The following is a 15,573-nucleotide window of genomic DNA, read 5'->3' on the forward strand; positions in this document are numbered from 1 at the left end:
GAGCTGCTTTCAGAAATCAGGTCAGCTGAACTGCTACATGGTAGCACATGTTTGCACTTATCAAACACTGAGTGAAACCCTTGCATGAACAAAATACATTTGTAGCCTGATCCTGGCCACATCCCAAGCAATATCCACCAAGATGCCAGCATTTTAGTAGAGTTTAGCTATGGGGCATTTCCCATGTACATGCAAACCGGCTTTGGACACTGCAGCTGGGTGTGTGTCTTAGTGAGGTTTACTGTAGACATCCAATAGCCTCTGTCTTCGTCAGGACCAAGAGGCTCTCTCCTGCAGTTTGCACTGAAGACCATCACTTCATTAATAACAAACCCTATCTTAATCTGTTGATGACAGCCCTGAGTCTTTGCGTGGTGTTGGCCAAACCACAACATGCTGGACAGCTCAGCCTGCAAGGCAGCTGTGGGAGGGAGGGAGGGGAGGGAGGGGGCTGCACATTAGCCTTTTTTATTGCTTTGTAATATGATATCACACAGTTATTCAATTTATCTTTTCAGTTGACAAGACTGTGAAAAACATATTTGAAGCTGTTTCAAATGTCATATTTTCATGTTTCAAATCTTCAAACAATCAAATAATAATGTTGTAGTCATCAATAATCTAGGCTAGTAAAAGATAATCATATTTATCGAATGGAAGAGAGTTTATTCTCATAGATTGTTACTGGAAAGAGATCCAGTTCTGTAGTAGAGTGCAGCACCCAGAAAGTGGTCTTCTTAACACATGGTGGGCTCTGTGTCAAATCCAAGGTTGGAAAAGTAGAACAGAGTAACAGTGGGGAATGGGGGGGGGGGGCTGTTGTACTGAATCAAACCCAGCCATTTCCTGAGTTCAGCTCTGCTCGGCACTCTCCATATATGGTAATGGTATTTGCATGAAAAAAAGCCTGGCATTATGAATCTGGGGTTGGTGCAGAAATTCCTCAACTGCTGTCGGGGTAACTTTAAGGAAATGGTCTGGTCCCAAACCTGGGAGACTTTAAGGAGTTGATTGTTATTTCCGAGAGAGAATGAGATCAAGTAATGAATCAGGTTCATCCTAGATCTCTTTGGACAGAGGTCCCAATCATACTTCCCGGGATCAAGGTTGTTTTGACATCTGTGAAACACATAATATGTGACTGGAACTGTACAGAAGCAAAGATCATTAGTTATGACTGAAGCTCTGTAGTATGCTGTTACAATGGGCGGTCTGTGTGTAGAAGATGGTTGTTAAGATGTACTCAGAGGGAAGTCAGTGCTGGTTCCATGGTGATGTTATTATTGGTAGCTCCCAGTCCAATCTGTCTCCTAAGGGACTGTATGCTCTCCGACCTTCAGCACGGACTGACTCACCTCAACTTTTCCACTAACCTGGGGAATCATTTACCAGAGAGAACAGCATCCTGCCTTAGACTAGATCTCAGTCAAAACACATAGGTAGGTTTCAACCAGAGCCACACATTAGCAGTTTATGGCACAGCATCCAACAAGCAGTCACAATGATTGGCTTTAAACCACTGTCATCAATAAGCTATTATACATTCTTATAAATGTTTATGAACTATTTTATTGCTGCATATTGATGAAAGTTATTAGAAAATGTTAGCAAATTATTTTAAACATCTCAATGTACCCAATGTTCTCCTCTAACCCCCATGGAATGGAAAATACTCTCAACTTTTGACTCCTGTGTTTCCGGCTTACGTCCTCTCCCCTCTTCAAGTAGAACATTATCATTCCCAACAAAGCAGCAACAGGATAAATATAGCACTCTAAATAGCCTAGTGTGGTACTTGTAGGGTTGTGTCCTACAGCATACATGGTGCTGGCTCTAATAACATTTGCCTGGGGTTGGTCTATAGATCTGGGCTGTTTTATGCGTATTTGTGGTGGGCTCAACTGCAACATCTGTAGTAGATTCCAAGCACAATGCAGTTAATGTCATTGCTACTGCATTAGAGCATGACAATGAGATGAAGCTGATGTGTTGGATTTCAGATGAGTATGGAAATATAACAGAGACGCTAAGTATAATATTATTATATGTTATTGATCAACTAGTCCTTTTGTTCTGAATGTTCATGATCGCTGCCAGGAGACTGGACTGTTTCTCCTGTGTAAAGGGCTCTGTGAACCTCTGACTTGGCTCATGTTTTATCAAGAGTCTGTCTGAGTAGTCTCACATACACACTTTGATTGTGATGTAGTCAAACATGGAAATACAGTAAAACAAATCAGCTGTATGTGACCAGGTGAAAAAACCTTTCCAAGCCAAACCTTCATATCATAATCGCTACACACAGCCTACATCGTTGTCACCATATTAGCTAACGTCATAGTCAACATAGCTTCTAGAACTAACGCGTTAATAAACCGCCTACAATCATGCAGTACAGTCAGCAAGCAGTTTAGCAGTTACACCGGTGGGCCTTGGTGGTAAAACATTTATAAAACCAGAAGTTTAACTTGACTTGGAAGCAGGGCCTAAAATTAACACCCGCCACGTGCCAAATGTGGGTAGATTTAGGCATTGTCAAGATGTCTATTTCACCAATTACTAAATATGATTTTTATCTATTTTAGAATAACGCTGTAACGTAACAAAATGTGGAAAACGGGAAGGGGTCTGAATACTTTCTGAATGCGCTGTATATCTTCAAATTCCTGAGACACCAATTTCCCAGTGTCCCATCAATATTCTCTTAATTCACACATCTCCATTGAGGTGTTTATGAGCTCCCAGGGTATGGAATCACATGTAATGCACCCTACTTAGCGCGCCAATGAGAGGAGAAATCAGCCTTTTCTTCTTCTGTTTTAAAAAAAAAGTAGTAAAACATGATAATGGGAACCGTCTGGAAAATTAATGGAGCAGTAATTTATGTCTTGGCTCCTGAGTGAAAATGCACATAGAAATAGTCTGAGAAGCTATTAACATTACTCACTATGTTCCATGCTAAGAGTGAGTCTGTAAAGAGAGGTTGTGGTATTTATTTTGTTGGTGTAAGAAAATTGAGCCACCCCTGAGAACGTTAATGGTTCATTTGAGCAGTCTCTCTGCCTTGACTTTGTACAAGTCAATTACTGAAAGTTACCATGGCTTTCCATTGGTGTATTAAATCTACTGTGGTGTTACTTTATTTGAATGTAATTTCACCATGGTTTTGCTCTGTGTTGCTTTGGTAGAGAAAGTACATCTTAGTGCAACTGTGCTTTTTGTCTTCAACCACAAATCTCCATTTAACAAGTGATTGTTACTTGTTATTCAGCAGCATTCAGTCTGCTGTAGCCTATGGAATCTGAAATATGGAAGTGTTGCTGCCATCTAATCTATGCACCAGCCCTTTCCAATCTGAACCGCTTCAAAAGTTGAAACAAAGCATTCCAGAACCAGGAAGAAAAAACAGGCATAGAAATACAAATCGTTCAGCTGTACAGTATGTAAAGCTAAGGTATACTAGAATAGAATATATGGGGGGGGGGGGGGGGGTAAATTCTCTTTCTCAGTGGAATCAGGAGGCAAACAGAGCGTTAAATGGCATTGAGATGTGTCCAGTGTTGACTAATGTTCTGGATCTGGTCTGTGGCTTTAATTGGTTCTCCATCCAGGAGAATAAGACTCACTCCTCACAGCACATTGTAATCCTTTCCTCAGTAGCCAGATGACATTGACTCACAGCACATGATGAATGGCCTAAGCTTTCTGGAGACCCGCTCTCAGAAAACAAAAGCTAACTGAAACGGAGGTAGGAGAGGAAGAGAGAGGGAGGTAAAGGGAAAGGTCTGACAGCAGTCAGAACACAACATCAAAGAGCCAACATCAAAGAGCCAACAACACACTGAAAACACTTTTGGGAATCCTGACCTTGCACCTATTAGAAGTTAAAAAAAAAATCAAAACTCTGCATGGGTGAAAATGAGTTACTCAGGGGAAAGCCCAAGTTCATTTCAGTTGTTGGACAGTTTTCTGCTAAAAGGTTTGACTGCCTACTCTAGTACTCTCACCAAATGTGATGATTTCAATCCTAGGTAAGGGTAAGCTTCTGCTAATTACGTTTCTATGAGATTATAGGACCATTATTTTTTTTTTCTGGTCAGGTCACGCGGTCAGGGAAAAACTCCTAGCCTAGATATTATTCTGTCCTTTATAGTTTGATGCGGCTGCAAGCAGTCTGAAGGCACTAACAGATGTGTATTGTGTTCTGTGTGTTCCAGGGGAGCCGGGGCCACTACCGGTACCACTGGCAGAGCCACAATGTCAAGCAGAGTGGAGTGGACGACATGGTGCTCCTCTCCAAGATCAACGAGGACGCCATTGTGGACAACCTCAAGAAGAGATACATGGACGACTACATCTTTGTATCCTTCACATTCACACACCGTTCACACCTCGATGAAGAATGGCTAAGCCCTGCCGTAGACACACTCCCACTGTTCCCAGAATAGCTGAGTGACCATTCCCAGTGCTGTAATAACTCAGATTAATGATCTAGTGTTTGAGGCTCCAGACACTGGGCTACTCCCACCATGTATCGCCAATGGCGAGGGGGAGACGGGCCTCTTTGTGCCCCTATCTAGACCCCTGACTTCAGCTTCCTTCACCTCCAGGCTGGAATGGATCTTAATTAGGTTTACTCTGGTTTAATCTCACCATGCAGCAATATGGAAAGAGGTTGGAGGAAGGGTTGCTGAGAAATGTACAGTATGCCTTGCACAGTGAATGTGAGCAGTGCAGCTACTTTCCTACAACAGTAATGGTTTTGTGTGGCTGTGCTGAGCATTCAGGGCCAGATCTGTAAATGCCCCAGCCCCGTAGGCCTATACAATCCCTAAGAAGAGTATTCAGCTTCACTCTTACAGACCTCAAGAATATATTGAGGTTAAAAGTTTTGTTCTTGTGCCCATATAATGTATCCAAGTAGTGTTGAAATGTTTGGGTCTCTGAATGACCCTTTTGATGGAAAATGTTGAAAGTTCTCAAAGGAGCTCATTAATTAAAACCTCATCTGTGTCCTGGCAGTCTTTTGGATTATAGAGTTGAGCAGATGCTGGCCGTTTTAGATTGAAAACTCTGAGTCAATCCTCTGATTTTGGTCAGAAAATAGCATCAACACAGAGTGTTCCAGCCAGTGGCGTACTGGGGCTGGGGTCACTGCAGGGCGCCCTCAATACCAGCTTTATGTGCCGGGAGCTGCTTTGGGCTGCAGGGCCAAAACCTCACATCACTACACTGCTGGGCTGTTCACTCTGTGTGAACACTGTGTCTTTACAAGGCTTGTGTCCAATCACCACACACTCCAGTGCTACCACACAGATGCACATTGCAATGACGTCATGGGCCCAATTACTCACAGTTAGGTCATTTTTCTCCATCTACTCCAAGAGAGACTCCGTCAAGATTTATAAATGTGTTCTGAAACTGCATTGTCTTAAAGAGTAAAATGAGTGGAAGGTTGTCATTGGTGCTCAATGCAGATGACTAGTGAGCTCTGGGAATTCTTAGTGTTCTTCTTTCCTTTGACCATGTGAGTCACTGGGACCTGAACAGTTGATATTAATGGTACTTATGTGTCATTAGTATGACCCTTAACCCATAACCTCTACAGACTTACATTGGCCCTGTGCTCATCTCTGTTAATCCGTTCAAGCAGATGCCATACTTTGGAGACAAGGAAGTGGAGATGTATCAGGGCGCGGTGAGCAGCCTTTTCTCTTTCGACAGGAGTATGAGACAGGGTACCAAAAGGTTTTTCTCTTTCGACAGGACTATGAGACAGGGTACCAAAAGGTTTTTCTCTTTCGACAGGACTATGAGACAGGGTACCAAAAGGTTTTTCTCTTTCGACAGGACTATGAGACAGGGTACCAAAAGGTTTTTCTATTTGGGAAAAAATACAACTCTGCTATGACTGTATTCAACTTGTATCCTAATTGTTTGCACAACGTCACCTCATACCTCATAGCAGCTAAGAGTAATTGTACTTGGAAAAGTTCAGATAAGTCATGTTTTTAGGATGATGTTATCAGTAGAAAGAACAACGTTTTAAATGAACTGGGTTAGGTCTGCTTCAAATACCTTTTCCAGCAGCACCCCTCAGTTGGTACAGATTTAGAAACGTGCCCGTTGAAAAGGCCTGGCAATACCTTCAGTACAGCCTGTTTAAGTCTGTATTGTTTAAGGTGTTCTTGGCCAGCGTACTGAAAGTGGACTTGGCTGCCAAATCAGACGTTAACTATGTTTGATAAAAACAGTTAGCCCTCTGACTGACTATTACTTCATTACACAAATTACTCCTAATTCTTTACAGTCTTGCCTTTACAGTCAGTTTTCCACTTAGGACCAAGAAAATGGACCCACCCAGTTTTTTTAATGAGATATTCTTAGGTCATGATCTCTGTTGAACCTCCAGGCCCAGTATGAGAACCCTCCTCACATCTACGCCCTGGCAGACAACATGTACAGAAACATGATGATCGACAGGGAGAACCAGTGTGTCATCATCAGGTGAGGCTGCCTGCCTGCTTTTCTCGTTATTATGTCTCAGGCACCTCCCCTCCCTTTCAGTGTTTGTGTGGGGAGAAAGGGTGACAACTGACAACCATAACAACAGAGCTGGTATGTGGGAAATGCCTGTGAATGAGGCAGAAGTCAAGAGGCAGGGAGGGGTAGGAGGAGACTGCATGGTGACACAGGTGGAAGAGTACTGCTGTTGAATGTGATGATAATAGATAGGAAGGGAACCAACAGGATCCACCACCTGACTGGGAGGAGTGCTGCTGAATGACAGTGCCCTGCTCAGTCAAGGTTCTTCAACCAGAGTCTTAATCCACCCTCCATATATCACAGCCTGCTGGGAAAGGCACACTGGGAAAATACACCTTCAAGTCTAAAAGAAATGGCCTCATGTCTCTTTTCTTGTGTCAGCTGGTTGATTTTAGAAAACATTCTCAGGATGTAGAATGAAAACAAAACACAGCGTCTGTTGATGCATTAGCTTCCTGCTTTTATAAAACAGGAATTGTTCCTCTGCTGTTATGGATTGAGAGCGGATGAGTAGTGACAATTAACACATTTGGGAGTATACTGTATATTACACATGGATACGGATTATTCGCTTCAGACAGACAGAGGATCACAAGACTGTTTGAAAATGTAATGGACTCTTTGGCTATGCCCCAAATATAGCTTCCTTTCCTCTTTAGACCACTCAGCTGAAAAGACTTGACAGTTGAAAGCAATATGATTGAACCAAACCAAAGTCTGTCTTACCAAGCAGTGGTCAAGAAGGAAATGTAAAATAGCCCAACTGGCCATTAAAATGTGTTTGGTCACAGCTCTGGATTCCTGGAAGCTAGTGGTAGTCCAGAGATCCTTCCCTAGTGTTGTGAAGCCTATAGTGGGTAACATGACTGTACAATGGGTTCCCATGGGAGGAGGCCTCCCAAGGGAAAAGTGTTGTCTCATAGTTGAGGCTTTATGTTGTGGGCCAGTCACCTGAGGCCCGGGGCCCGGACGGTTACTGTAGTGCTTACCTCATGGCGAATGTCCCCTGGTTCAGCACTTTCCTCCCGTTGTTTAGACAGCTGCCAGTACAGATTCCCACATGAAAGGAATGGAAGTGGATTTGTGATGCACCAGGTCAGCAAACAAAGCCCTTCATGAAATTGCTGTCCAGGCAGTGTGGTCAGCACTGTACTGTGTTGGACCTTTTTTCTCTCCCACTTATTAAAGAAGTCATTCAACATGACATGAGTCATCTGACGTGGTCAAGTGGTGTTGACTGGGCTTTCTGTCAATGTCTGACTTCACCTATTTGTCTGCACTCAAATGTTTGGGAGAGGAAAGCTAAGTAACTGACTCCCTGAGTGGTTAAAACACAAATGATGCCATCATTTCATATATAGAAGTGCATGCGCTTCTACAAACACTGACGCTGCAATATTTTGAATCACATAGCACCATTTGTGTTGTGCACGGTTTTTGCCGTCCTTTCTTATCAAGGCTCTGGCCAGTGAGTTTACAGATCTATCCCGGGAAAGGGTGGCCTGAAATGTAGTGTCTAATGACACACTATACTCTACCCTCTGCTCATATAACAGTTTTCTTCTGCTTATTAATGTAGGGAAGTGTATTTTCTCCCCCACTGAAATGACATGCTTGGTAATGGGTCATTGTTTCATGGGAACAATGACATGGGAAATGGAGAATCCATCTAAGTTTTACAGTTTGTCACTGTTAATGGATGGACCCTTCAGTTGCAGGAAAGTATGCTATCCAACAAGTTGAAATGAAGCCATACTTCAGTCACACCTTGTGTGTGTGTGTGTGTGTGTGTGTGTCCGCCCGCCCACGAACACAATGTGCCTAATCATACAAATATGCATAACTAGTATCCCTCGTCCCACATCATACTCAGCATGCATTCCATAGCTGATGTCTGTAATGATCACTTCAGGTGCTTTCTTTGTCAAGCTGAGCTGTGAGTGACATCAGTGAGCCCAGTGATTCAGCGCTGAATGTAGTACTTTACAGTAAGCCGTCTATAACGACACGACTCTCATTCTGTCCTTGTTTGGCCAATAAATGGGAGAGGAAGTCAACAATGTGTTAAGCATCTGCGTGCTGTGTAATTACAACAATGGACGCACCCCTCAGGAGGGTAAAAATAGGATGTGATTCAAACTCCAGCCCCTAGCCTGCTCCAGCTGAAAAGAGCATGCCCATAAGTCCACCGTGTTCAGATGGGTTCTCTTAAGGGTTAAGGTCCTACAAATGCTTATTGGCAAAGATTAGAGGGAACATTGGGTCACATTTGGTCGCTAGTCAGTGTACTGACTGCATTTTGAGTGCATTGTAGTCTATATCTAGAATTATTATAGTTGTTTTGGTTTTGAATAGCTGTGTAGCAAGCTAGACTGAATACTATGGAGGAGCAGACTATGATCGGCCTAAGGGAGATGAATAAGCATATAGAGTTGCTTTGATGACTTCTTATGGCTTCCTCTAACGGTCTGCAGCTGGGTCGTCTCAGAAGGGCATTACTGACATGACTCCCCTTCAAAAATGAAATAAAAAAACAGACTCCTCTGTCATCCACTGCCAAACCACATATGTCTAAATAAGTATGACCCTGGTGAAGTGAAAGGACAGGAGGAAAAATGCAAGGAGAGGCTGAGGAAAGAGAAGGAAGAAAAGAAACTGGGCAAATGTGACAAAACAGGATTAGTGTTATTAGCCCCTTCTAGAGTGGGAGGTTTACTGCTGAGATGAGTCTGATTTTGGTTGGTATAAACCACAGAGAAGGAGAGCTGAGTGAATATAGGAAGTGGAGTCTCTGTGGACAGTTAGTCAAGAAATGGCATTTCACCTGGTAATTCTGGATGTTTGAAAAAAGTTGCTTTGAAGTGAAGGGTTTGGCTCAGCTGGGAGAATTAGAGGAAGAGCATTTATGACTGGCTCAACTTCTGTTCCTACATCGCACATTAAAGAGAAGAGAAAAGAGGCATGGGTCAAATTGAGAAATCCCCTCCTTCAATAGTAGGCCACCTTCATGCTAATTGGGATAAGAAGAGACAATAAAGGAGCATTTTGGTAAACCCCTACTGACCCTCTTAAAACCAGGCTTAGAGGAGATTTTCATGAAGTGTTATTTAACATACTGTCTGGTACCATAAATCTGCAACTTCTTTTTCAGCTTCGCAGTTCAGTTGAATTTCCACAGAGAAAGTGTATACTCTCATTTACTTGTTATGATACAGTTGACAACAACGTGGGCATCCTTGAATTGTACATTGTGTTTCAGAGGACTGCCCTGTTATATGCACCATTCTGACCTCTCTACTCTGTGTTTCAGTGGACTGCCCTGTTATGCACCATTCTGACCTCTCTACACTGTGTTTCAGTGGACTGCCCTGTTATGCACCATTCTGACCTCTCTACTCTGTGTTTCAGTGGACTGCCCTGTTATATGCACCATTCTGACCTCTCTACTCTGTGTTTCAGTGGACTGCCCTGTTATATGCACCATTCTGACCTCTCTACTCTGTGTTTCAGTGGACTGCCCTGTTATATGCACCATTCTGACCTCTCTACTCTGTGTTTCAGTGGACTGCCCTGTTATATGCACCATTCTGACCTCTCTACTCTGTGTTTCAGTGGACTGCCCTGTTATGCACCATTCTGACCTCTCTACTCTGTGTTTCAGTGGACTGCCCTGTTATGCACCATTCTGACCTCTCTACACTGTGTTTCAGTGGACTGCCCTGTTATGCACCATTCTGACCTCTCTACTCTGTGTTTCAGTGGACTGCCCTGTTATATGCACCATTCTGACCTCTCTACTCTGTGTTTCAGTGGACTGCCCTGTTATGCACCATTCTGACCTCTCTACTCTGTGTTTCAGTGGACTGTCCTGTTATATGCACCGTTCTGACCTCTCTAATCTGTGTTTCAGTGGAGAGAGTGGTGCAGGGAAGACGGTAGCAGCCAAATACATCATGGGCTACATCTCCAGAGTATCCGGAGGAGGACCCAAAGTGCAGGTGAGCCCAGAGAAGCTACTTCCATTTTACACCGGTAAACACCGCTCAACTACAGTTGTGAAAATGTGATTAATCTCAGACGATCACACACATCCACTGTCATTTACAATGTACCTTATTAGGTCAGTCCATCCTAATGACCGGTTGCTGTTTCCTGTCTAAACCTCCCCTTTCCGCACCACCCAAACCATCTCCCGCCATCCCTCCCTCCAATCTCCCATTATCATTATCAATCCATCATCAGCCCATCCAACCCCCCCCCCATCTGGCCCCCATACTACTCAGCAGATGCCCTGTCAGGCCAAAGAGTTCAATCTTGGTTTCATCAGACCAGATAATCTTATTTCTCATGGTCTGAGAGTACTTTAGGTGCCTTTTAGCAAACTCCAAGTGGGCTGTCGTGCTTTTTACTGAGGATTGGCTTCCGTCTGGCCACTCTACCATAAAGGCCTGATTGGTGGAGTGCTGCAGAGATGGTTGTCCTTCTGTAAGGTTCTCCCACCTCCACAGAGGGACTCTGTAGCTCTTTCAGAGTGACCATTGGGCTCTTGGTCACCTCCTTGACCAAGGCCCTTCTCCCCCGATAGCTCAGTTTGGCCAGGCGGCCAGCTCTAGGAAGAGTCTTGGTGGTTCCAAACTTCTTCCATTTAAGAATGATGGAGTCCACTGTGTTCTTGGGGAACTTCAATGCTGCAGACATTTTAAGGTAACCTTCCCCAGATCTGTGCCTCGACACAGTCTTGTCTCGGAGCTCTACGGGCAATTTCTTCGACCTCATGGCTTGGTTTTTGCTCTGACATGTACTGTCAACCGTGGAACCTTATATAGACCAGTGTGTGCCTTTCCAAATAATTTCCAATAATTTGAATTTACCACAGGTGGACTCCAGTCAAGTTGTAGAAACATCTCAAGGATGATCAATGGAAACAGGAGGCACCGGAGCTCAATTTTGAGTCTCATAACATTGGGTCTGAATTAGAGATCGGCCGATTATGATTTTTCAATACCGATACCGATTATTGGAGGACTAAAAAAAGGCGATACTGATTAATCGGCCGATTTTTTAATATATATTTTTACATTTGTAATAATGACAATTACAACAACACTGAATGAACACTTATTTTAACTTAAAATAATACATCAATAAAATCAATTTAGCCTCAAATAAATAATGAAACATGTTCAATTTGGTTTAAATAATGCAAAAACAAAGTGTTGGAGAAGGAAGTAATATGTGCCATGTAAAATGTGTGCCATGTAAAAATGTGTACCATGTAAAAAAGCTAACGTTTAAGTTCCTTGCTCAGAACATATGAAAGTTGGTGGTTCCTTTTAACATGAGACTACAATATTCCAAGGTAAGAGGTTTTAGGTTGTAGTTAATATAGTATTTATAGGACTATTTCTCTCTATACCATTTGTATTTCATATACTTTTGACTATTGGATGTTCTTATAGGCACTATAGTATTGCCAGTGTAACAGTATAGCTTCCGTCCCTCTCCTCGCCCCAGGAACACATCGACAACAGCCACACTTGAAGAAGCGTTACCCATCGCTCCACAAAAGCCGCGGTCCTTGCAACACAAGGTGAATAACTACTCCAAATCTAAAAGCGAGTGACGTTTGAAACAGTATTAGCGCACACCCAGCTAACTAGCTAGCCATTTCACATTGGTTACACCAGCCATTAGGCTGATAGGCTTGAAGTCATAAACAGCGCTGTGTTTGCGAAGAGCTGCTGGCAAAACGCACGAAAGTGCTGTTTGAATAAATGATTACGGGCCTGCTGCTGCTCAGTCAGACTGCTCTATCAAATCAGACTTAATTATAAAAGAATAACACAGAAATACGAGCCTCTGATCATTAATATGATCGAATCCGGAAACTATAATTTCAAAAACAAAACGTTTATTATTTCAGTGAAATACGGAACCGTTCGGTATTTTATCTAACAGGTGGCATCCCTAAGTCTAAATATTCTTGTTACATTGCACAACCTTCAATGTATGTCATAATTACGTAAAATTCTGGCAAATTCGTTCGCAATGAGCCAGGCAGCAAAAACTGTTGCATATACCCTGACTCTGCGTGCAATGAACGCAAGAGAAATGACACAATTTCACCTGGTTAATATTGCCTGCTAAACTGGATTAGTAGTTATAACTAGTGATTATGATTGATTGTTTTTTATAAGATAAGTTTAATACTAGCTAGCAATTTACCTTGGCTTCTACTGCATTCGCGTAACAGGCAGGCTTCTCGTGGAGTACAATGGTTAGAGCGTTGGACTCGTTAACGGTATGGTTGTAAGATTAGATCCCCTGAGCTGACAAGGTGAAAATCTGTCGTTCTGCCCCTGAACAAGGCAGTTAACCCACCGTTCCTAGGCCGTCATTGAAAATAAGAATGTGTTCTTAACTGACTTGCCTAGTTAAATAAAGGTGTAAAAATCCACTGCCAATTTTTTTAAAAATCGGAAATCGGCTGATTTCGATTGTTATGAAAACTTGAAATCGGCCCTAATTAATCGGCCATTCCGATTAATTGGTCGACCTCTAGTCTGAATATTATGGAAATAAGGTATTTCTGTTTTTTAAATTTGCAAACAAAACTTGTTTTCACTTTGTCGTTATGGGGTATTGTGTGTAGATTGATGGGGGGGGGGGGGGGGGGGAGTGGAAGGGTTCTGAATACTTTTTGAATGTACTGTACATGGTTCTGCATTGTTACTGGCTATGAGTCTGCTGTGCCTTGCATCTTTTAAATCATTTTAAGATGTACTGAAAAGTGTGCTTGTAACGTTTGTTGAAGAATGTATTTAAAATAAGTCTATGTGCGGTCTATGTAGTATATTACAGAAATTGCCCTTGGAATTTCTATTGTTTTATTGAATAAGGTCCCCATTGTGTTGGAAACCCCCTACCTCTCTCAATACCCTTCCTGCCCCATTGAGCTTTGTCAATCCCTCTGTCCACATGTCTCATTCACATGGTCTCCCCAACTCCTGTGTGCTTGTGGTAAGTGTAAGTGCTTGTGGTGTGTATGTGTGTAATGCTTTGTGAGTGACTGTCACTTCACTACCCCTGTCTACTCAAACAGACAGACTGAACAGCAAAGTTGTTGTCTCTGATTATCGTCACCCTGTATCGGTTTCTGACTGCAGGATGCATATCAGATTACCATGCCCCTGAATCATATGCATGCAAATCGATGTGACAGACACAGCATGTGTTTTTAACCTGGAAATTGTAAGTGTTTTGAAGTCTCACGTGGCTCTCACAGAGCGGTTTGATTAGTTACATAAATATGTAAGGTTTAACTGAGCCCTGGGGTAAGTACAAAAAGCTGTTACACTAAAGTTTGTTTTCTTCATAGAGGACAATAGTTCAGGGATGCAAAAGGATTCCAAGAAATGCTACCACTTCACTTAAGCATTCAATAATAGAGAGGATAATAGTTCGGTCTCCACGACACTGTGCTGATTTAAAACTCATGGGCTCCTGATATGCAGATGGCTCATGGGAAAGATAATGTGCTCCAGACGCTATGAGAGCGGAGCGAGGGTGGAAGACGGTGACGGTGCATGTTGATCTGCCAGCAGGGATGTGGATAACTGCAGAGTGTAGTAGTGTCTCCCTACCCACTACCTCTATACCCTACCTGTCACACTAAAACGAGCCTACTGTCTGTCTGCTCCCTCACAGCACGTCAAAGACATCATCCTCCAGTCCAACCCCCTCCTGGAGGCCTTCGGGAACGCCAAGACAGTGAGGAACAACAACTCCAGCAGATTTGTAAGGGTTCCACGTCTTTGCAAATCTCTTTTTTTTATTAGCGGAATGGGGGCGCCTAACATCATATGGTTGGCACTGTGTTCTGCCCTGATGATTTGAAGTTTCGCTTCACAGTCGTTTCCGGAACCAAAGCAAACACAAGGACGTCCAGTGCAAATAGAGAAGAGAAAAAAAGGAGATAGTGAATTACATTGTGCTCCTCTTTTCATAAGCTGTGTTACTGCCTTCTCCCGTCTCCTCTTGGCTGGGGCTGCTAGCCTCGTGTGGCCTGGTTTACCAGGGCTGTGGGGACACACTGTCCAAAAAGAGTGGGAACTCCACTGCCAGTAAAGATGTACATAGAAAAACACATACTATACTTTAAAGACAGTTAGTTAGCTTGGAAAGAGGTTTAAAGGCCGTTTTTAGGGCCCTCTAAAGCCAGTTTATCTACTTGCAGCATTCACAACAGAGCTTAGTGGTAAGTATTGTATTCAGGTTGACAGACAAGTCAGTACTGTCTCTGTTCTCAGTTTTCCTGGTTTAGTTTGGGAAAAGTAAATGAGGTTTGACACATGGTCTGAGAAATGGTTGAGGAAGTCTCCCTGTAGGAATAGTGTCTCAGTGCACTTTGGGGCTTCAGACTGACTGGGAATGGGATAGACATTACAGAGGACAAACCTGTCTGGTGAAAGAAAGAAAGAGAGAAAGAAAGAGAGAGAGAGAGAGGAAGAGGGGAAAGAGAGGGAGAAAGAGAGAGAGGGGAAGAGGGGGAAAGAGAGAGAGAGAGAGAGAGAGGGGAAGAGGGGAAAGATAGAGAGAGAGAGAGAGAGAGAGGAGAGAGAGAGAGAGAGAGAGAGGAAGAGGGGAAAGAGAGAGGGGAACAGGGAGAGAGAGGGGAAGAGGGGGAAAGAGAGAGAGAGAGAGAGAGAGAGAGAGACCACTGGGTTGCAGGTGTGCACCCAAAGTACAACTCATTTGATGGTTGTTATTTCCTGCTCGGAGAGGTCTGGGTTTTAGCTTTAGCGAGGCCTGCGGTGATAGTAAAGCGCCACACTCTCCTCCTTCAGGGGAAATACTTTGAGATCCAGTTCAGTTCCGGCGGCGAGCCAGATGGAGGGAAAATCTCCAACTTCCTGTTGGAGAAATCGCGCGTCGTCATGAGGAATCCTGGAGAGAGGAGCTTCCATATATTCTATCAGGTGAGGGACTCCAGTAACATGGTGTGTTTTTATCATTTTCCTGTTTAAC

The 15,573-nt window shown here is 43.2% G+C and overlaps 1 protein-coding gene across 2 annotated transcripts in view; it reads left to right on the top strand.

Moving 5' to 3' along the window:
- The window catches only part of LOC115112264 (unconventional myosin-Ie-like), a 56,379-nt gene that overhangs the window by 18,793 nt on the left and 22,013 nt on the right, over positions 1–15,573 (top strand). For both annotated transcript variants that reach the window (XM_029639207.1, XM_029639208.1), the window contains exons 2-7: positions 4,218–4,361; positions 5,609–5,698; positions 6,413–6,507; positions 10,457–10,544; positions 14,254–14,343; positions 15,393–15,524. In XM_029639207.1, coding sequence (XP_029495067.1) covers positions 4,218–4,361; positions 5,609–5,698; positions 6,413–6,507; positions 10,457–10,544; positions 14,254–14,343; positions 15,393–15,524 — 639 coding nt within the window. The remainder of the gene's footprint in view (positions 1–4,217; positions 4,362–5,608; positions 5,699–6,412; positions 6,508–10,456; positions 10,545–14,253; positions 14,344–15,392; positions 15,525–15,573) is intronic.

The sequence above is a fragment of the Oncorhynchus nerka genome, linkage group LG27 (genome assembly GCF_034236695.1).
Source record: "Oncorhynchus nerka isolate Pitt River linkage group LG27, Oner_Uvic_2.0, whole genome shotgun sequence".
In the NCBI taxonomy this organism is placed as follows: Eukaryota; Metazoa; Chordata; class Actinopteri; order Salmoniformes; family Salmonidae; genus Oncorhynchus; species Oncorhynchus nerka.